Source organism: Martes martes, assembly GCF_963455335.1.
Source record: "Martes martes genome assembly, chromosome: 2".
NCBI classification, from domain to species: domain Eukaryota; kingdom Metazoa; phylum Chordata; class Mammalia; order Carnivora; family Mustelidae; genus Martes; species Martes martes.
Window position 1 is genome coordinate 171,186,003 of NC_137889.1, and position 21,488 is coordinate 171,207,490.

A 21,488-nucleotide genomic window follows, 5' to 3' on the forward strand; every position below is an offset into this window, starting at 1 on the left:
CAAAGATAAAGAAGACACTGTCTTTACTCTGAAGGAACTGATGTCTCACTCTGAGATGACAGAAGATAATTTAGGGTCTTGTATCACAGGACCTATCTTTTTTGATAGGAGAAAGAATAGGTGAAGTGGAAAGAATTATTCGATGAGAAGGAAGCAGCTAGAAACAGAATGAGATGGGGCTTGACATGTATCTGTTTCACCCTAGCTTTTGCTGCATAACAAATACTCCGAAAGTCAGACATTTACAACCACCACCATTTATTTGGCTCAAGGATCTGTGGGTCAACTGAACCATTCTTCTGGTTCAGGCTGCCTTGGGTGATTTCTGCTGGGTTTTCTCATGGATCTCCAGTGGGCTGGCAGGTCAGCTGGGTGATCTCGTATGGCCTCATTCACATATGTAGTGGTGGGCAGGTTGTTGTCCTGGGCAACAGAGACAGTTGGGCCACATGCCTCTAATCATTCAGCCAGCTAGGCAGGCTGCTTCACATGGCGGCAGTCACAGGGTTTCAAAAGCAGCAAGAGAAGGCAAGCCACAGGGCACAGACTTTTCAAGCTTCTGCTTGCGTCATGTTTGCTAATGTTGCACTGGCCAAAACCAGTCCCATGGGCAAGCCCAGGTTCAAAGAGAAGAGAAAAAGATTATTCTTCTTATCTATATATATATGCTTGTATGTATTTATGTTTATATTCGTGTGTATATTTGAGTCTAGTTGATATACCATGTTACATTGGTTTCAGCTGTACATCTTAGTGATTTGACAAGTTTATACATTATGCTATATTTACCACAAGTATAGTTACCATCTGTCCGGTTGTACATCCCTATTTCATTATCTTGACTATATTCTAGGCTCTGCCTCTTCTTCCCATGACCTACTCATTAGCTGGAAGCCTGTATCTCCCTCTCCACTCATTTTGTCCAGCCCTCCATCTCTCTCCCCTCTGGCAACCATCCGTTTATTCTCTGTAGCTGTAGTTCTGATTCTGTTCTTTATTTGTTTTTCATTTTTTATTTTTTATTTTATTTTTTAAGAGATTTCCTTTCTATTTATTTGAGATAGAGAGAGAGCGAGAGAGCACAAGCAGGAGGCAGAGGGAGAAGCAGGCTCCCCGCCATGCAGGGAGCCCAACACAGAGCTCGACCCCAGGACCCTGGGATGGTGACCTGAGCTGAAGGCAGACGCTTAACCGACTGAGCCACCAAGACGCCCGTGTTTATTCATTTTTCAGATGCCATCTATGAATGGAATCATGGCATTTGTCTTTCTCAGTCTGCCTTATTTTACTTAGCATGATACCCTCTAGGTCCATTCATGTTGTCTCAAATGGCATGATCTCATCATTTTTATAATGTAATATTCCTCTGTGTGTGTGTGTGTGTGTGTGTGTATGTGTGTGTGTGTAAGATACCACATCTTTCTTATCCATTCATCTATTGATGAACAACTCTTCTTGGTGGGAGGAGCTGCAGAGTCACATTGAAAATAGGCAAGCATTCAGCGAGAAGAATTTGTGGCCATATTGTCAATGTATCACCATTTGGAAAAGGTTTAAATTAGTAGCAATAAAGAATTTGATAGGTCGTCATAAAAGATGAATTAAAAGATGGATGAGTAGCAACGAAGTCATAGTTCAGTTTCGATAGCATAGCTTTGTACTGCAGTCAATTTATTAATGCTGAGCACCAGAGTAGAGGCTGCCAAAAAAAAGTCAATAGCCAGTAATGAAAATTATCTAGGCATGAAGATTGGTCTGCTAGTGGGAACGGCAAAAAAATCAGAGAAACAAGTGATTCTACTATTTGCAGTTAGGTTTCAGTTCAAGGTGATCTTAAGTTTCAAGCTTGGTAAGGAAGTAAAACCAGAAGGTTAGGGGTAAAGTACTAAGAAGGGGAGCTTAAAATTAACTATATGAGATCTAACAAAACTATAAGATAATAATCTTGAGTCTGTAAAATCAACTTATTACTTAGGCACAGAATGGGAATATATCTTAAAAGCAGCATGAGGGGCGCCTGAGTGGCTCAGTGGGTTAAAGCCTCTGCCTTCAGCTCAGGTCATAATCCCAGGGTCCCGGGATCGGGCCCCGCATCGGGCCCCGCATCGGGCTCTCTGCTCGCTGGGGAGCCTGCTTCCCCCTCTCTCTGTCTCTGCCTGCCTCTCTGCCTGCTTGTGATCTCTCTCTCTCTGTGTCAAATAAGTAGATAAAATATAAAAAAAAAAAAAAATTAAAAAAAAAAAAAAGCAGCATGAATGAGACTTAAAAGCAGGTTGACCATAATATCCAGGGTCAGTAGTGTGATTCACCTGCATACTTTCCCCCACCGTGGAGAAAAGAAATTTAATTTTAACTTAAGGTAAATTCTTATGGTATGTAGAATAAGAATGCCCATAATCCTGTTATGTTTTGTGCAGATCAGATTGTACATAGAATACTGTCATTACTTCTAGTTACCATACAAAATGCTTTATTGAAGCAAATTCAAAGGGGAATGATCATGTAGTTCTTTTTTCCAGATTGTTCTGTCATTCTTATTTACTTATTTACCGGATAATAAATCAATGTTAAAATTTGAACTTAAAAACCTAACTGAAGTTAAAAAAGAAACTCTTACATAGGAAACACTCCTTTTATCTCTTTTAAAAATGTGAGAATTAAATAAATTTTAAATAATTCAATAAAGATTTCATCATTAAATAGATTTCATTTTGAAGAAGTGGTTCTACTGCTATAATTTATTTTCAAAGATATTGTTTAAGGAGTTGAACTAGATGCACCCATTAATTTTTCTTCCAGCTCTTTAATTAATTCCATGCACATATACACAGATAATTGGGTATATTTTTTATATATTTGGAACTATATACGTGGGTGTATATGTGTGGTTTGTACATACTATTCCCTTTACCTTACCTTCTCTTCTCTCAGATATCTCCATGTCTGACTTCATCCACATTTTTGTTCAAATGCCATTTTGTCCAAACGTCACTTTGTCCAAGAGGTCTCCCCTGACCCTCCCTCCCCTTCTACTCAGTTCCATTTTTCTTATTAGCATTTATCAATACCTGAAATATATTTTGCCTGTTTCCTGACTAAAATATTAGGCCCATGATGGTAGAGCCCTTATTTGTTATCTTTTATTAAACATTTGGCACTTAATAAACACTAAATAGATGTTTGTTGAATAAGGAAATTAATGAATCTGGCTTGGTTCCCTGGTGATGAATCACACCAATAGATATTGGTATCAAGTCTAACTACAGTGAAAGGAATAAAAATGATTTCTCAAATATATCTTAAATCTGAATTACTGAAAAAGCTTTTTATTATGGCAATGTGTACATATTGTATTTGTTGGACCTCAAGATACTGCCTTAAAACTTACTAGACCAGAGCTGAAGAGCTACTTAGTCCCCTCAGCCCCCCACCTACCAAGAAATAAGAACTAGAAAGAAACCAGGTATCTTTACCATAAATGTTTCCTTAATTAAATTTGCATGTTTAAGATTCATTGTACTACCCAAAGCAATCTACCGATTCAGTACATTCCCTGTCAAAATTCCAGTGACATTTTTCAAAGAAAAAGAACAAATAATCCTAAAATTTGAATGAGGCCACAAAAAAATGAATAAATAAAAACAAAACAAAAATAGCAAAGCAAACTTGAGAAAGAAGGACAAGGCTGGAGGCATCAAACTGCCTGATTTCAAACTATACTACGTAACACATTATGGTATTTGGCTTAAAAACAGACACATAGATGGATGGAACAAAATAATGAGTCCAGAAATAAACCCATGCATATGTGGTCAACTAATTTACAACAGAGGAGCTAGGAACATACAATGGGGAAAGGACTGTCTTCAATAAATGGTGCTGGGAAAACTGGACAGTCACAGGCAAAAGAATGAAAGTGGACTTTTATCCTACAGCAGACACAAAAGTAAACTCAAAATGGGTTAAAGTATTGAACATAAGACCTGGAACCATAAAACCATAGATAAAACCATAGGTGGTAAACTGTATATTGAGATTTCAATTAAAATGTGATCTTTAAGACGTAGCAGCAAATCTAAAGTCATTGCTTCTTTTTTTCTTTCTTTAAAGATTTTATTTATTTATTTGACAGAGAGAGCGAGAGAGGGAACACAAGCAGGGGGAGTGGGAGAGGGAGAAGCAGACTTCCTGCCAGCAGGAAGCCCGATGTAGGGCTGATCCCAGGACCCTGGGATCATGACCTGAGCCAAAGGCAGACACTTAACAACTGAGCCACCCAAGTGCCCCTGAGGTCATTGTTTTTTTCCTGTCTCCTTACAGGTGTGGCTGTATTGGAAGGTCCCATGTATGCCGTAGGCGGACATGATGGCTGGAGCTATCTAAACACAGTGGAAAGATGGGACCCTCAGGCTCGCCAGTGGAACTTTGTTGCCACTATGTCCACCCCCAGGAGCACAGTAGGTGTGGCAGTACTAAGTGGAAAGTAAGGAAACATTTAAAATTCCATTTAAAACACAATAAACCAAATTTATTGAGGTATATCATCTAAGTTAAAAATATATATTAAAAAATATACAAAATCATGAAAGAGAAAAACTTTTAAGAGCGATGCAAACTTTTAAAATAGTCTCTTTTTATTGTAGTTGTAAATATAAATAACTCACCATGTTAGGTTTTCATTCTAATACACCGATTTTATATATATATATATATATATATATATATATATATATATAATATACTGGTTATATATATGTGTGTGTGTATATATATATAATTCTATATATAATAATATATTATTATAAATTTCAAGTTATTTTGTATGGAGAAATTTTATATAAATACACAATAGAGTACAAGTCTGGCAGTTTATAAAGCTTTAAAACTATATAGTGTTTTAAATGTAGCATATGCCCTCTAAGTGTTTTCCTAAATAATTCCTTCCATCTTGTCTACTGACTTATCTTTACTTTTACTTCTTTCTTATCTTGGTAAACTGCTGAAAACTGAAATGCACTTAGAAAGGTGCTCTCTTGGCTCTTGTCTTCTCTAACTGGAGTTAACGGATTTGGACAGAACCATCACCAATAGCTCTTGGTAACTCAGAGTTTAAATACATATCAAAGACCTTTCTTCCATAAAATGAAGCCCTATATGGTTATTAAATGAATGTTGTTGGTTGCATACCTTTACTCCCGCAAAAGGCTTTATCATCATTTACAAAATGGGGAAGGAATCAAAGTTAAAAGAGACTTAAAATTATTGTAGAATTATATTGATTGACTGGTAAAAGAAAAACGAGAAAATATTAGTAAATTTTTATACTTTATGACCTAAGGTCTTGGTTCCTCAGGACCTGTTAGTTATGTCCTACGTTTTCTTAGTTTTTAGCAGTATTACAAGTGATAAGAGAGAGAAATAGAAACCCACTTTTTGAAATGTACCTGATCTCCACACCCCTCCCTTCATGTGTTTTAACTGAAGAAGAAACTTCAAAATTTATCACTACCTATTCCTTCTTCATTCTTTGGTAGCAGAGTCAGCCACCAAAGAATCTAGTAAATGAGAAAAAAGAGAGAAAACGAACAGTATCTTTTCCATTTTAACCCTTCAGTTAAAATTTCTGGGAGCAGTTCATTGATCTAATTCTTGTTCACCGGCATATTTCCTAGCCTAGAAATAAATGTTTCTAAGAGCACAGAAAGGATAGCTGCCTTCTGTAAAATCTAATTTCTAGACCTACAGCAGCTTTAACTTCAAGGCGTGGAAATAATTTACTTTCTCACTTTTTCTTGCTCTCTTATGAGAAATAAATATTTCAGTCTTTAGTTCATCTAAGGTACAATTTAATCGATACTGACACTGAAACCATCAAAGAATCAGATCAGAAGCTGAAGATCTCTCATCTACTAACTATTAAGACATTGATTTTGAAATTTTAGGAGTTTACAGGACTAAGCCTCCTTTATGGACTCACCTCTGTCCACATCTCTACACTCCTCCCCTCCACTCCCCTGTGCATATCATACTCCAGCAGAACTAACCTATTTGCGGGGCACCTGGGTGGCTCAGTCGGTTAAGAGTCTACTTTCACCACAGGTCATGATCCTGGGGTCCTGGGATTGAGCCCCACGTTGGGCTCCTTGCTCAGCGGGGAGTCTGTTTTTCCCTCTCCTCCTCCCTCTCCCCCTGCTCATGTACTCTCTCTCTCTCAAATAAATGAATAAAATCTTTTATTTAAAAAACCTAACCTAGGGGCGCCTGGGTGGCTCAGTGGGTTAAAGCCTCTGCCTTCAGCTCAGGTCGTGATCCCGGGGTCCTGGGATCGAGCCCCGCATCGGGCTCTCTGCTCGGCAGGGAGCCTGCTTCCCCCTCTCTCTCTGCCTGCCTCTCTGCCTACTTGATCTCTCTCTCTGTCAAATAAATAAATAAAATCTTTAAATTAAAAAAAAAATCTAACCTATTTGTGGAAAATATATTTTGTTGCACACTCCCATTATCTTTTAACTCATTGCCTCTGTCTTGAGTGTTGTTTCCCCACTTTTGTGCCTGGAAAATTCAGCATCCTTGAAACTCACTCAGAAGTCTCTGGAACACTTTCCCATTTCCATTCCCATCTCCTCATCGCCCCCTACACTAACTGTCCTTTCCACCCTCACCATTTTCACTGTGCATAATTTGTATATGATTGTGTTAAAACAGGAACCACTCTATTGTTGTTGCTATTTACTGGTCCATGTAGATCATGGTCTTGAGTGACCTGGTCCTTTTGTTCTTACACGTAGCATGGTACCTGGAACATAACCTGAAGTGTACAATCTTACTGAAGAATGTTCCAGTACCATTAGATGCAGTGGTGCTTGTAATCACCCCCAAGAAGAGGATGTGTTAACTTATCAACTAGCACTTTGCTAAGCTTGCTTTGTTTTTGTTTTTGTTTTTTTTTTTTTAAGATTTATTTATTTGTCAGTGAAAGAAGGAGGGAGCACAAGCAGGGGAGCAGCAGGAAGAGGCAGAAGTAGGCTCCCTGGGGAGCAAGGAGACCAAACACAGGACTCGATCCCAGGACCCCAGGATCATGACCTGAGCCAAAGGCAGATGCTTAACTGACTAAGCCATCCTGGGGCCCCTTTAAGTGTGCTTTAAAACAAAGTAGCAGTATTTTAAAATATTTTGTTTGTTTCCATTCTGAGGTGTACATACCCAGAATCTCAAAAAATAGAAATCATGTTGTTGATTTTTTTTAAAGTATGCAGTTGATTGAAAAAAAAGTAACTATGCATCTTTTCTCTACTACTCCTTTATGATTTAGAATAAATCATTTCCCTGTGCCTCAGTTTTTTAATCTATAAAATGAAAAGCCTAGATTAACTACTGTTTTTGTTATTTTAACTTATTTTATAATGCTTCCTAATGCAAAATGTAATTGTTTCTTTAGAGAAGAACTGTTTGAATGTTTTATGAGTTACATCTTATATCTTGAAAATTTCAAGGTGTTAAATTTTTTCTTTCTACCATGTTTGATAGAAACTTTATTTAGAATTCCAATTGCGTGGGCTACTTTTAAGCCCCTGGCTGGCAAATATTTTTGGCAGTAGAATCTCTCTCAAATGCAAACTTACAAAAACTGCAATACTTAAGACAAATGGAAACTTAAGTTTATTATAAACTTATCTTAAATTTAGTTTAAGTTGAAGTTTGTAGCATGTATTTATTATAAAAATCAATATAGAAGAACAAATCTGTTTTAAAGAACACCCGGATTATTTCTATGTTTTGTTTTTGTTGTTCAGTATAAAGAAAAACCCTGATTCACAGATAAGTAGCTAAGAATGATAACAGTTATTTTAACTACTAGAACAATTTAATTGGACTCTCAGGAATCTTTTCAGTTAAATTGTTGATGTAGTTTGAGAGTAGTAGAAATTTTTTTTCCTAAGTTAAATCTATCCACCAGCCCCTTGCATTCTTGATCATAATTTTAAATGTCAGGCATGACAAAGTCTTATTTTAAAGTATATAGAACAATGCAGTTTGGCACAATTTCACAATTTGACATAATGTTTCTCTTTTTATTTCTAATAGCTACTGTCATGGGGGAAAGAGATGAGTTCTGAATCTTGTATGGCATTTAATTGAGCCAGATGATATTTTGAAAATTATTAAAACTTGGATTTCAGGGTCACCTCTGTGGCTCAGTCAGTTGGGTTTTGGACTCTTGATTTCTCAGGGTTGTGGGTTGGGGCCCTGCATGGGACCCACACCGAGTGTAGAGCCTGCTTGAGATTCTCTCTCTCCCTCTGCCCGCCCCCGCTCCGCCACCCCACTTGCACAGGAGAGCACACACGCGTGCGCACTCTGTCTCTCTAAAAACAAAACAAAACTTGAATTTCAAATGCACCACTTTGGGGACCTCCTCAAGTACTCCACAGAATCCTTTTCTTAGAAAACAATTTGAAAACCATTGCTTGAGATAATGTTTCTTTAGAAAGTGTTATTGGTACACATTAGCCCTTAACATTAGCTTAGTGTAAACGTTGTTTGTACACGTAAGACCTAAAAATGCCATTTTCTAGAAGAATATAAATAGAGAGAGAATTCATTTTTTTCCCCGAAACACTTAGACCACGTTTACCCTGTGTAAGGCACTGTTCAAAGTATTTTAAATTTGGTCATCAATAATCCTATGAGGCAGGGCTTAGAGATGTTTTGGATGATGATATTCAGGCAGGTGGAGGTTAAATAACTTGTCCAGAGTCAGAGCTCGTAAGTGTGAGAACCACAGTTCAAATCCAGAGCCCAGCTCCAGAGTTCACCTCTTAATCCCTGTACTGCACCACTTTTCACAGTCAAGACCCAGGAGTTCACTCTGAAGAGGGGACGGTGCCTTGAATTTGTGTGTGTGCACACATGCATGCGTACATAACGCACGCATGTGTGTACATGTTTTTTAAATTATGAATGTTTTCTAATTCTTGATGTCTTCTGATAGTCTGTGATCCATATTCAAACAATTATTCTACCAAGTATTAGTGAAAAATGAGAACAGTTTAAGAACAATAATAGGGGCGCCTGGGTGGCTCAGTGGTTTAAGCCTCTGCCTTCGGCTCAGGTCGTGGTCTCAGGGTCCTGGGATCGAGCCCTGCATCGGGCTCTCTGCTCAGCAGGAGCCTGCTTCCCCCTCTCTCTGTCTGCCTCTCTGCCTAGCTCTGATTTCTCTCTGTCAAATAAATAAAATCTTTAAAAAAAAAAAAAAAGAACAATAATATAAGAAAGTAGTTTTTGACAGATAAAAACTTTTAACGAAGTTTTGAATGAATTTCAGTTTCCATACTATTAATACAAAGTTTAAAACAAGATATTGCCACACCCGTATGTTGCTAAGATATGGTCATCTTCTCACTAAAGAACCAGTTTGAGTGGCATAGTGAACTTAACATTATGAATTAAAATGAATAAATGTCTTTAAAATATATATATTTACCCAAATATAAATACTTAGAGTTTTAATTGGCAGATATTTGGCGTAGCTCAAATATTATTTCCTGAGCTAAAAAATTAGCTAAATATTAACTAAAGCATCTGTAAATTCAAAATGTGGGATCTTTTATATAAGCAATGATCTGAATTTATTACTCTTGAAAAAACTATTATAAAAATATATTCTATATATATTTTAAGGTCAGAGTAAAAGACTTTTAAATTAATGCAGTATATTGACGGGTAATGAATTAAAATTTATCTACTAGGCAACATTTAGGACGTTAACATACCGTATTCATTTTAGATAACTTACAGTATCCTTCTCTGCAGTAATTTAAATTAATGGAGGATCACGGTTCATATGTAATAAATATTAATTTATACACCACTGTTTCAAGCAATCCTTTTATTCTCCTATTTCACTACTGCAAGAACATCCCAGGTGACTGCTCATAGTACAGCTGCTCATTACTCTAACTGTGTCCTGGTTCTGCTTCTGACCCTGTATAAGCCTCTTAATCTTCATGAGCCTGTTTCTTCACCCATGAACAGGAATATAAATGGTTTCCCGTAGCATTATTGAGATGATTAAGTTAATACAGGTAAAATATCTAGCCTGTGGTTGGTATAGAGAAGGTTCATTTCTTTCCTTTATAACCTAGTCCTGTCTTAGCTATTTAAGAAAGAAGTCATGGTATATTTATATACCACATTTTATCTATTCTAAGACACATTTTATGCCTCTAAAATTGTGATGTGTCTTATAATCCATGGGGACTTATCAGAAATAGTTGTCATTGCTTTTAGGTGAGGTTTTTTTTTTATGTATATACAGAGTAATAGCTGGTATACATACATATACACATATACATATGATATATACATATATGTAATTTACATGTGATAGATACATATGTCATGTAATTGATAGCATATCTTCTTGCTTGATGGCACATAAACTGAGAGTGTGTCTTATAGTCTATGGCACCTTAATTTCAATGAAATACCATAAGAATAATCTCTTCACCTTCATCATAATGATGACACTCTTTTTTTTATTATTCTATTTGTTCTTATAGACTTTATGCAGTTGGTGGTCGTGATGGAAGTTCTTGCCTCAAATCAGTAGAATGTTTTGATCCTCACACTAATAAATGGACACTCTGTGCACAAATGTCAAAAAGGAGAGGGGGAGTAGGAGTAACTACCTGGAATGGATTGCTGTATGCGATTGGAGGACACGATGCCCCTGCATCCAACTTGACTTCCAGACTCTCAGACTGTGTGGAGAGGTAATTTCCTGTGAAGGAGAACTTTGTCTGACACTTCCAGACAAATCATTGACTCCTTATTGAACATCTAGCACCTGCAAGGTGGTTTCTTCCCAGCTTTGTGAACACTGGGTCGTCTGCTCTGGCTGTCTCCTGGTCTCTTTCCGAACAGCTTTTCTCAGATTCTTCTCTCACCATATTACTGCCTACTTAAGATTTACCTTAGAACTGATTATGTAATTTATTAATTGAGTCATATGACACTTATTGAGTATGTATTTCATACTGGATACTATACCTGACAAGAAAAGGAAAAGAGCTGGATGAATTCCAGAGAGAAGTAGTAGGGACTGGAGGCTAAGGAAGAAGTGAAAAGGAGAGGAGCATTTCTAACACATTTTGATATAAGGAAATACTATGAAATAATAAAATTTTAAAAAACTAATACAGCTTAAAAGTTACACAAGTCATCCAAACTGGCCTCATGAAACTCACGTATGGGGCCAAGTAAAGAACCTAATCACATCAATGGACGGTTTGGACAACAGTTCAGGCTTCCATCTGTTATTTTTAGTCTGGTTTAAGGAATGGAGAGGATTGAGTGGATTTAGGAGGTAGAGTCCATGGAGCATGTATGAACACTCCAAAGCAGAAGGGGATACGGTTCATTCAGAACACTGAAAGGAGGCCACTCTGTCTGGGGGAAAAGAGAAGGAGGGAGACAGTGGCAGGAAAGGAGGCAGACTAGGGTGGAGACGGCGGCAGATCACATAGAATCTTAAGGATTCTGGATTTTAAATAGCAATGGGAAGTTGATGTGTGTGTGTGTGTGTGTGTGTGTGTGTGTGTGTGTGTGTGTGTGTTATTTAATCATACATGATTGGAAGAAAGTTAAAAAGTGAAATGTGGGTTTGATGACAATGAGTGCTTTCTGTGAAATAATAAGGAGGATTGGCTTGTTGTCTTTTGAGAAAGCAGGAAAGTTATACTTGCATTTGCCCTGTGTTAGGGAGAAAGTGATTCAGACTATGCTTCCTGTGTGTTACACTCCAGGAAAGGAATATGGAAGTCTTTGTATACTTTACCCCGTAAGTTATAGGCTCACTGCAGTACTGCACCCAGTGAAAAATTGTCCATTGTGCAAGAGGTATTAGCATTTTAGCATGATGTATCTGCTCTTAGACAGACAACTCTGGGCTGTTCTAATTAATATATTTCATGAAAAGAACAAGAAGGTTCAAAAGTGGACAGCTTTCATGATTACGTCTGTAAGCCATCTCACCTAGCCCTTCATGTATTGATTTCCTCAGATTTTCAGTAGCTAATCGAAAATCTTACAGCAGTTTTCGGTATTTACTTTAGCTCTTTTGGATCATTAAGTGTTATGGATTTACCAAATGAATCTGTAATATTGTAAATTATAAGTTTTCAGGAAAATATTGATTTTTTTCTAAAATATGTTCAAATGTACTTTAAATAGCAGTGATAAGATAAAGGGTAGGCTTAAAGAACTAAACCATTTTTATTTTCTTGAAAGAAAAAAAAGTTAACATTTTATATGGAAAGAAAAATTAAATTGAATAAAAAGCATGTTCTGAAATAGGCATCTCAAGCCCTAAGAATAAAAAGTGAAATATTTAGAAATATTTAGAAACTGTTAATAGGGTTACCATTTGACTCTGTAATTAAAGTTGGATGGAAATGAGGCCAGTTATTACCTATTTTATATATTTTTGTAATCTTTGAATTTTCATTACAAGAATATATTCTTTGCTAATGGGAAAAAATTGTAACAAATGAACTGACTCATCTTTAAGATGACATTTATCAAATGCTTACTGTGCATTCTCATTTAACCCTCAATGCTACTTGGTGAGCAGTATTTTCACGAAAAAAGAGACTAAGATGTAAAGATTTTAAGTAACTTTACAATACCACAGAACCAGTGATTGGAAGGATAAGGACTCGAGATTCTTCAGCCCAAATCCAAAGCCCGCTCTTTAAGCACTTTGCTATACACCTCTCCCAGGTGTTTCTGGATGTGTAGATATTCTTTTATTGAGGTGTAATTGACATACAACATTTTATTAGTCTCAGGTATATAACGTAATGATTTGACATTTGTATATATTGAGAAATGATCACAGCAAGTCTAGTTAACATCCATCACCATAAATAGTTACAATTTTTTTCTTGTGATGAGAACCTTAAAGACATACTCTCTTAGCAACTTCCAAATATACAGTACAGTATCATTAAATACTTCACCATGCTGTACGTGACATCCCCATAACTCATGTATTTTATAACTAGAAATTTGTCCCTTTTGACCTTCTTCCTCCATTTTACCCACCCCCTCCATGCCCCCGCTCTGGCAACCACCAATTTATGAACTTAGTTTATGTTCTGTATTAGAATCCACATATAAGTGAGATCATAGGTATTTGTTTTCTCTGGCTTATTTCACTTGGCATCATGCCTACAAGGTCCATCCATGTTGTCGAAATGGCAACATTTCATTCTTTTTTATGGCCAAATAATGTTCAGTGTGTGCATGCATCTGTGTGTGTGTAGTCTACATGTGCCACATTTTCTTTATCCGTTCAGCCATTAATGAACACTTAGGTTGGTTCCATGCCTTGGCTACTGTACATAATGCTGCAATGAACATGGGGGGTACATATGTCTTTTCAAATTAGCGTTCTCATTTCCTTTGGATAAATACCCAGAAGTAGAATTACTAGATCATATGGTAGTTCCCTTATTAATTTTTGGGGGGAATCTCCATATAGTTTTCTGTAGCAGTGGCACCAATTCACATTCCCACCAACAGTACATGAGGGTTCCCTTTTCTCCATATCCTCACCAACACTTGTTATTATCTTTTCAACAGGCATTGTGGTTTTGATTTACATTTCCCTGATGATTAGTGATGTTAAGCACCTTTTTATATACCTATTAGCCATCTATATGTCTTCTTTAGAAAATGTCTATTGAGACCCTCTGCCCATTTTTAAGTGGTTTATTTATTGGGTTTGTTTTTTGTTTTGTTTTGTTTTTTAACATTGAGTTCTATAATTCTTTATATCTCCTAGATATTAACCCTTTATCAGATATATGATTTGGAAACATTTTTCCCATTCCATAGGTTGCCTTTTCATTTTGTTGATGGTTTCGCAGAGGTTTTTAGTTTGATGTGGTCCCATTTGTTTATTTTTACTTTTGTTGCCTTTGCTTTTTGGTGTCAAATCCAAAAAAATCATTGCCCAGACCAGTTTCAAGGAGCTTACCCCCTATGTTTTCTTCTAGAAGGTCTATGGTATCAGGTCCAACATGCTAGTCTTTCATCCATAAACTGTTTTTACATAAAAATATTGTGAGAACGGGGTGCCTGGGTGGCTTAGTCATTGACCTTCCGCTCAGGTCATGATCCCAGCGTCCTGGGATCGAGCCCCACATCAGGCTCCCTGCTCAGTGGGGAGCCTGCTTCTCCCTCTCCCACTCCCCCTGTTTGTGTTCCCTCTCTCGCTGTGTCTCTATCAAATAAATAAATAAAATCTTTTAAAAATATATTGTGAGAACAATGTCAGCTCCAGTTCTAAAATTTTCTTTCAGATATGATCCCAAAACAGATATGTGGACTGCAGTGGCATCTATGAGCATCAGCAGAGATGCGGTGGGAGTCTGTTTACTTGGTGATAAATTATATGCTGTTGGAGGGTATGATGGACAGACTTATCTTAATACAGTGGAGGCTTATGACCCCCAGACAAATGAGTGGACCCAGGTATGGCATTTCATTTTTCATTATTACACTTATCTGTTTTTATTAAAACAATTCATTTAATAAAAATGATCTCCATTTGTCCAATACCAAAATATATAGCATAAGCATGATGAAGTCATCTCTTTGATTAAATATATGAAAACAAGAAGGAATGTTTAATTTTGTGATAGATTTAAAATCCAAAATTATTTTTAAAGAATAAATTAATACTCAGAGAAATTATTAATAGTTTTGATCTGCCACCATTTGCTTACTGGGAACTGATGAGATGTTCTAGTATTGATAAGCCAGATAGGGCCACAAGAGAGCTGGGGCAGAGGGAGGGGTGATGGTGGAAAATAAGAAACAAAGATAGAAATCAGAAAAATGTGAACCACTTAGGCAGACATAAGAAATAATTTTTAAATACTCAAGCCACTGATATTTGGGAGCAGATGAAATGTCTGGTCATCACCTAATAAAGATGGCAACCTTAAATTACATTAACAAGTAAGAAACTTGACCTGGCAAGCTTATTAACAAAAGGAATTCCAGCCATGTCTATTTCTGGAGGGGCTGGTACTTCTAAGAATGATCTTTTGAGATCTTTGTTTCCATCATTACCGAGAACAGAATTAGGAATTTTGTGCCCCAGTTCAGAATCTGGTACCTGAAAGACCCTCAGATGTTTAATTGACCCAAGGTTTTCCTACATACAAGGAGCAATGGTAAGTACTGTCAAGAAAACAAAACTTAAAAGAATCCCCACTGCCATAGAACTTAACGACTTAAGTAGGTATAATCTGGGGGGTTTAAGGGGAGAACCCGCAATGTAGAACAGTTGGTAGCAAGTGTCCCATGGTGTAGGCATTGAGTGGTATAGGAAATCAAAGAGAAAAAATAAATTGGTTGCTGAGAATGCTTTAATGAGAAGAAGTTGGACTTAAGCTAAGCTTTCAATTGATCCAATGCAAAAAATTAGAAAGAAATGGGAAATTATATGAGAAAACATGAAAAAATGTCAGTGAAGAGGAAATACGCAAGATATACTGAGAAAGCGTGGCTGGTTCTAAGGATCCATGCTTAATAAGAGTAGGATGTCTTTCCCCCCACCTTTTTTAATTTCATTTCAATTAATTAACATATAATGTATTATTTGTTTTGGAGGCACAGGTCTGTTACTCATCACTCTTATATAATACCCAGTGCTCATTACAACACATACCCTCCCCAGTGTCCATCACCCAGTTACCCCATCCCTCCACCCCTCTCCACTCCAGCAACCCTCAGTTTGTTTCCTGTGATTAAGAGTCTCTCATGGTTTGTCTCCCTCTCTGGTTTCATCTTGTTTCATTTTTTTCCTCTTGTCCCCTATGATCCTCTGCCTTGTTTCTTAAATTCCACATATCTGTGGTGATATGAGTGATATGGAGATGTGATCATTGTCTTTCTCTGATTGACTTATTTCACTTAGCCTAATACCCTCTAGTTCCATCCACGTTGTTGCAAATGGCAAGATTTCATTTTTGATGGCTCTATAATATTCCATTGTATACATATACATCTTCTCTATCCATTCATCTGTTGATGGACATCTAGGCTCTTTCCGTAGTTTGGCTGTTGTGGACATTCTTATTGGAGAGCAAGGTTGGGGTCAGGATAGAAGTTGGTGAAGGCCATGCTTCAAGAGTTTGGTAGTGGGAAGCCAGTGGAGACTTAACCAGGAGAGTGATACAGTAACAGAAATTTCATGTGGTGGTTGGGGATACAGGATAAGTTGGCTTAGGGGCAAGGGAAGCAAAGGCTGGATAAAAATAAAACATGTAGAAGGTTGCTTCACTTTAAGGCTTGAGGTGTCAACTCTAGAAATGGATTCAAGAGATATTACCAAGTCCTATCTGTTCTTTCTTTCTACATTTGCAGGGTTGAATTAAAGATTCAACTTCTGAAGAAAATAGCAAATGAATGACCAGAGGGTGTCTTAGATAAGATAATGAGGTAGAGCATTAGAGAGAGGAGACAGGCTTTCAACAGGATAAGGATGAATGAAGATCATTTATTATTCGTGAAGTTGTAAGAACCTTTGAGAATGTGATAGAAGCAAAAGACACTCACAGTGTAAAAAGTAAAGGAAAAATAAGTAAATGCAGGAGCTAGAGGAGCATACAATTTTCAAACAATGATAATAGAAACTTAACATTTATTGAACACATTTTATGTACCAGACTCTATTGGATGAGGAATCTGAGACACAGAGAGTTTAAATAGTTGACCCAAGCCATACAGTAAATCAATGGTAGAGTTAGAATTTGAGCCAATGGTCTTTCTCACAATAAAGGTAAAAAATAAGAGAGTAGAGATTCCGGATGGTAGAAAGAGCAACACTGAAGGGCAAGAAAGAAGGGCAAGATACAGAATTGAAAGCAAAGACTGGTCCTCTGCAGACTGGAGGAAAGATCTCTTCCAAGGCTGGGAAGGAAGATGAGAATATGAGTGTAGAAAGGGGCAGGGAATTTTTAGATGAAGAGGATAGACTATAAAAAGGGACTTAGTATGTGACCTTGATCTTGTTTCTTAAGTTTAAGTGCGGTCACTGGGTGAAGGGAAGTATAGATAATTTGAGAGCTTGAATCACTATTGCAGAATTTCACTAGAAATTATGTGACTTGGGTGCCTAGTTAGCTCAATGGCTTAAGCATCCAACTCTTGATTTGAGCTCAGGTCATGATCTCTGGGTCATGAGAATGACCCCCGCGTCAGAGTCCATGATCAGCAGGAAGTCTGCTTGAGATTTTTTTCTCTCTCTTCATCTTCCTCTGCATTCCCTTCTCTAAAATAAATTAATTTTTAAAAAAAGAAATTATGAGATTATCTACCATCAGCCTCTCACTGTGGCAACATGAATGATAACCAAGGAGCCCAGAAAGAGATGTAAGAATCTCTTTTTCTAAGGTGTATTTTATTTACATGCTTAGGCCTAGTTATAAGAAATCTTTTGGCCAGTATTTGAAATTTGTTATTACAGATAATTAATGCTTTATGCTGAATTACTATCAAAATTAATAACCTGTGACCACATAGCTATTTTGTTTGCATGTCCCCTCTATTACTATTTTTAAGCACCTAAATTTGAACTTACAACTGTAGAATATGAAAAATAAATGTTTTCCATTCAGTGTTCCAACAAATGGGCAAGAGGACATTTGTCCAGGGAATGAAATGAGATTATAAAGTCTGAAGCCATCACCCACCCTGCTAACCACCTTGATGCAAAGCAGGAGTGAGCCCATTGTATTTAGTAAGTACTCCAAGCTGAACTTTCTAGCTGGTTGTTAGGGGACATCAACTCTTTACAGTGTAAAGTCTTGAGGTCTTCGGTGTTTGGAGAAAAGCTGCTCATTACAAACATCCATTTTGATTGAAATGACTTAGAGTTTACTCCTAGAACACTCTAAGTAGAGATGGTTTTAAAGTAGGTGATTTGATTGTTCAAGGAGATAGAATAGCGATCAAAACACCTGATTCAGATAGAGAACGACTGAGAAGTCTCAGACAGTTGAAGTCTGGTATGTTCTTAAGATCCAGTCCCTGGTCTGAAAAGGTTGGGAGAGAGGCCAACCTGAGTAAGGAGTCATTTTGATACCATGTATTTGACAAAAACACTGTATTACATACCCCCACATACATACGTACTAATTTTCTCAGTACTTTGTATTAGTCACTCCTTCTCTAAATACTGTCATTTTAAGTCTTAGGGCTTACTCTGCTCAAATTAATCCTTTAAAAGCTATCCTTGTCCACACTTGTAGTTGCACTCTGAATTGCTTGGTGTCTAGGGTGCTCAAAAAGAAAGAAAGAGAGGGGAAGGAAGGACGGAGGGAAGGAGGGAGGAAGTAAAGAGGAGGGGGGAGGAAGGAAGGAGAAGGGAAGAAGGAAAGGGAGGGGAGGAAGGAAGAAAGAGGGAGGGAGGGACGGAGGAAGGAGAAGGAAAGGAAGTAAGAAAGAAAGGGAGGGAGGGAAGCAGGGAGGAAGGGTAAGTGAAAGATTTAGGAATTACTCCTTATCCCTAAACTAAGATTCTGTTTCTTTTCCTAGCACCCATCCTTGTACCTCATTGTCATAGAGTTTATTCACCAGGTTTGTTTCTACTCCTAGGGTGTAGTTGGAGGAGGTGTATTTATTATTTATTTACTGTGCTAAGAAGTAGGAGAGCGGGTTTAGATTGTCCAGCCGTGCACAGAGAAGTTAGTCAGTAAATGTGCAATGACTGGTGCCCTGGGAAAAAGCAGCCGGGCATGCAACGACTCTGGCGTGCTCTAAAACAGCATAGCTGTTACACGCCCTCTCTGGATAATACGCGGTATTTTCGCCACTTGGGTCATGGAGTGTTGGGTGTTTCCTCATTATCCATATCCCATATCCTGTTGGCCAAATAAATTGTTTCAGATGCAGTTAAGTTCCAAACGATCTTTTCTTTTTTTGGAGGTACCTTTTTTTTTTTTTTTTAAAGATTTTATTTATTTATTTGACAGACAGAGATCACAAGTAGGCAGAGCAGCAGGCAGAGAGAGAGAGAGGGAAGCAGTCTCCCTGCTGAGCAGAAAGCCCGATGAGGGGCTCGATCCCAGGACCCTGGGATCATGACCTGAGCTGAAGGCAGAGGCTTTAACCCACTGAGCCACCCAGGCGCCCCTTTGGAGGTACCTTTGAAAAGAAGGGCATAATGCTTAGTGCTGTGATGTGCCCTAAACAGTTGAGTCTGTGACACTTGGACTTCTGCAGGGGGCTTGGAGGATGGGCCGGCCCTGCAGTAAGGCTGGGGCGGCAGAGTTTGGGAGCCGCTCTTTGATAAGTACAGACTGTTTCAATATTTTACCAACTATGTGGTTTTATCAACAGTTGTACCTACACACCCAACAAATATGTCTTTTTGTTTTTGTGTTTGTGTTTGTTATTGTTTTTGTTTTTGTTTTTAGGTTGCTCCACTATGCCTAGGAAGAGCTGGGGCTTGCGTCGTAACTGTCAAACTATAATACAGTGCATTGTTTTCTAAATGAAGATACCGTCTTCCTCACAAATTTACTAAAATTATTCTCCTACCAAGAGATACATTTTTAGCCAGTTTGCAATGCCGCATTCTTGGGCACAGAGTGCCCAGTCTCAAAGTGAAGACCGTCAAACAAGGTAGCAAGGAGGGGAAGACCTGGGATTAAATCCTGCATTTCTCCGTTAAGTCATTTCTCAGTAAATCAAAACTACAGCTGGGGGACTGACACCACGTGTGAGGACAAATTCACCGCTCTAAAATAGAAGCCTATGCTGGCTGGGGATGTCATTTATTAATAATCAATCACATTTTACTAACATTACCCAGATTTCTTTTACTACAGTGCACATACACCAGAGAACACTTTGAACGTTTGCTTTGTAACTTTATCATACGTTGGTTGCAGTAATTTTTATCCGTTTATTTAACCACAACTGCTGCTTTCATGATCTACTAAACACTATGCTAATCTTCAGTTTTTTTCAGAAACAGCTGCATTATATAGGCTTTGACTTGTGGACTTTTACTTCTCAATTGGCTTAGTCTCATGAATAAAGAAAAACGAGAGTCAAAACAATAATGACCAAATGCAAACGGAGTGATCTTTGGGTTCTTTTAAAAAGGTCTTCCTGGTATTGTTAGATTCACTAACAATACGGGCTATGATATCCTCAAATTGGAACTGAAAAGTGGTGTTTTGCAGTAAGTTGAAGAGAGGCACATTTATGTCAAGGAAAGAAATGTCATATACCCTAACATGTTCTTTCACCTAAGTAATACTTAATTATATGGATTTGTTTTCTTTTATATTATGAAAGTTGTTCTGATTTTTGTCTTTTGATATTGACAAAACTGTTCGGATATTCTTACGTCCTCAAGTCTGGATTTGCCTCCTTTGCTTTGTTTCTCACATTTTGCTGCAGTTAGTAACCCTTTGTGTTTCTTTGTAATCAAACAGTTTGAGGGGAATGGGCTTATTGAATGTCTGAAAAATAAGTTTAAAGTGTTTATTACCCAAAGTTTTGTACATTTGTAAACTCCAATTATACATGTGAATGTTAATATTCTCAGCGAATTGTTTATTGTCTGCAAAAATGCACTGGGCAGCAACATTTTATGATAAATCCTTTAAGATATAAAAGTCATTAACTTATGTCTTAATATAAAAATGAGTATAAACTAAATTCCCATCTTTTAAAATACAAGGCCGTGGTTAATGTGCTTTTACATTTTATATCAAGGTAGACTTCATTCTAATTGCTTTCTTTAAAAAATTGAACCAAGCTCTTTTTTTTTTACTGGGAGGGGGTGCAGGGTGGGGTGGGAGGGAGCCAATTTTGAATGCTCTTGAAATGTTTCTTTGGAAACCAAGAAACTGAACGCTTCCACTCCCAAAGCAAATCTTGTGGTCATCTTATCGGTGTGGCCACAAAGAAAATACTGGTAATCATGAAAAATACATTAAAGTTTTCTATATTCATTGTATTATGGATATAAATTCAATTCTTTTCATGACAAGGAGGGATGAGCCTTAGAGTATATTTATGTATTTAGGGGAAGAGAGAGGAAAAGAAGAGGAAAGTTTTAAGAAACAAAACAAAAATCAAAAGCAGAAACGTGTTAGCACATCATCACCTTCTCGGGGAGGCTTAGGCCTGTGATTTGAAAGGAATCTATGCTTGTACAAGCACAAGGATTTATACTTGCGATTATTCCTTTGAACACTCAACCACCCACTCTCTGACTTCCTATGGCCCACAATGGAGGCCAGACTCATGTCAGAGTAAAAGACCTGATTCTCCTCTCGGAGGACATTCCTTTTCTTTCTGGGATTCATGAACAGTGCCTTTGATTTTTCTACCCTGAGAGAGGCCCTTTTTTATGCAGTTTAGTACAGTTGGTGTTTGAACAACACAGGGTT

The 21,488-nt window shown here is 37.5% G+C and overlaps 1 protein-coding gene across 4 annotated transcripts in view; it reads left to right on the top strand.

The window, feature by feature from the left end:
• Positions 1-20,629, top strand: part of KLHL5 (kelch like family member 5) — a gene marked incomplete at its 5' end in the record, with an annotated part of 90,582 nt that extends 69,953 nt beyond the window's left edge. For 3 of the 4 annotated variants that reach the window (XM_080796735.1, XM_080796734.1, XM_080796733.1), the window contains 4 exons: positions 4,321-4,483; positions 10,563-10,775; positions 14,370-14,541; positions 19,497-20,629. In XM_080796735.1, the coding sequence (XP_080652861.1) occupies positions 4,321-4,483; positions 10,563-10,775; positions 14,370-14,541; positions 19,497-19,553 (605 nt within the window). In that variant the 3' untranslated portion in view covers positions 19,554-20,629. The remainder of the gene's footprint in view (positions 1-4,320; positions 4,484-10,562; positions 10,776-14,369; positions 14,542-19,496) is intronic. The other variant, XR_013966416.1, reaches the window with a different exon arrangement.
• Between the last annotated feature and the right edge of the window lie 859 nt (positions 20,630-21,488).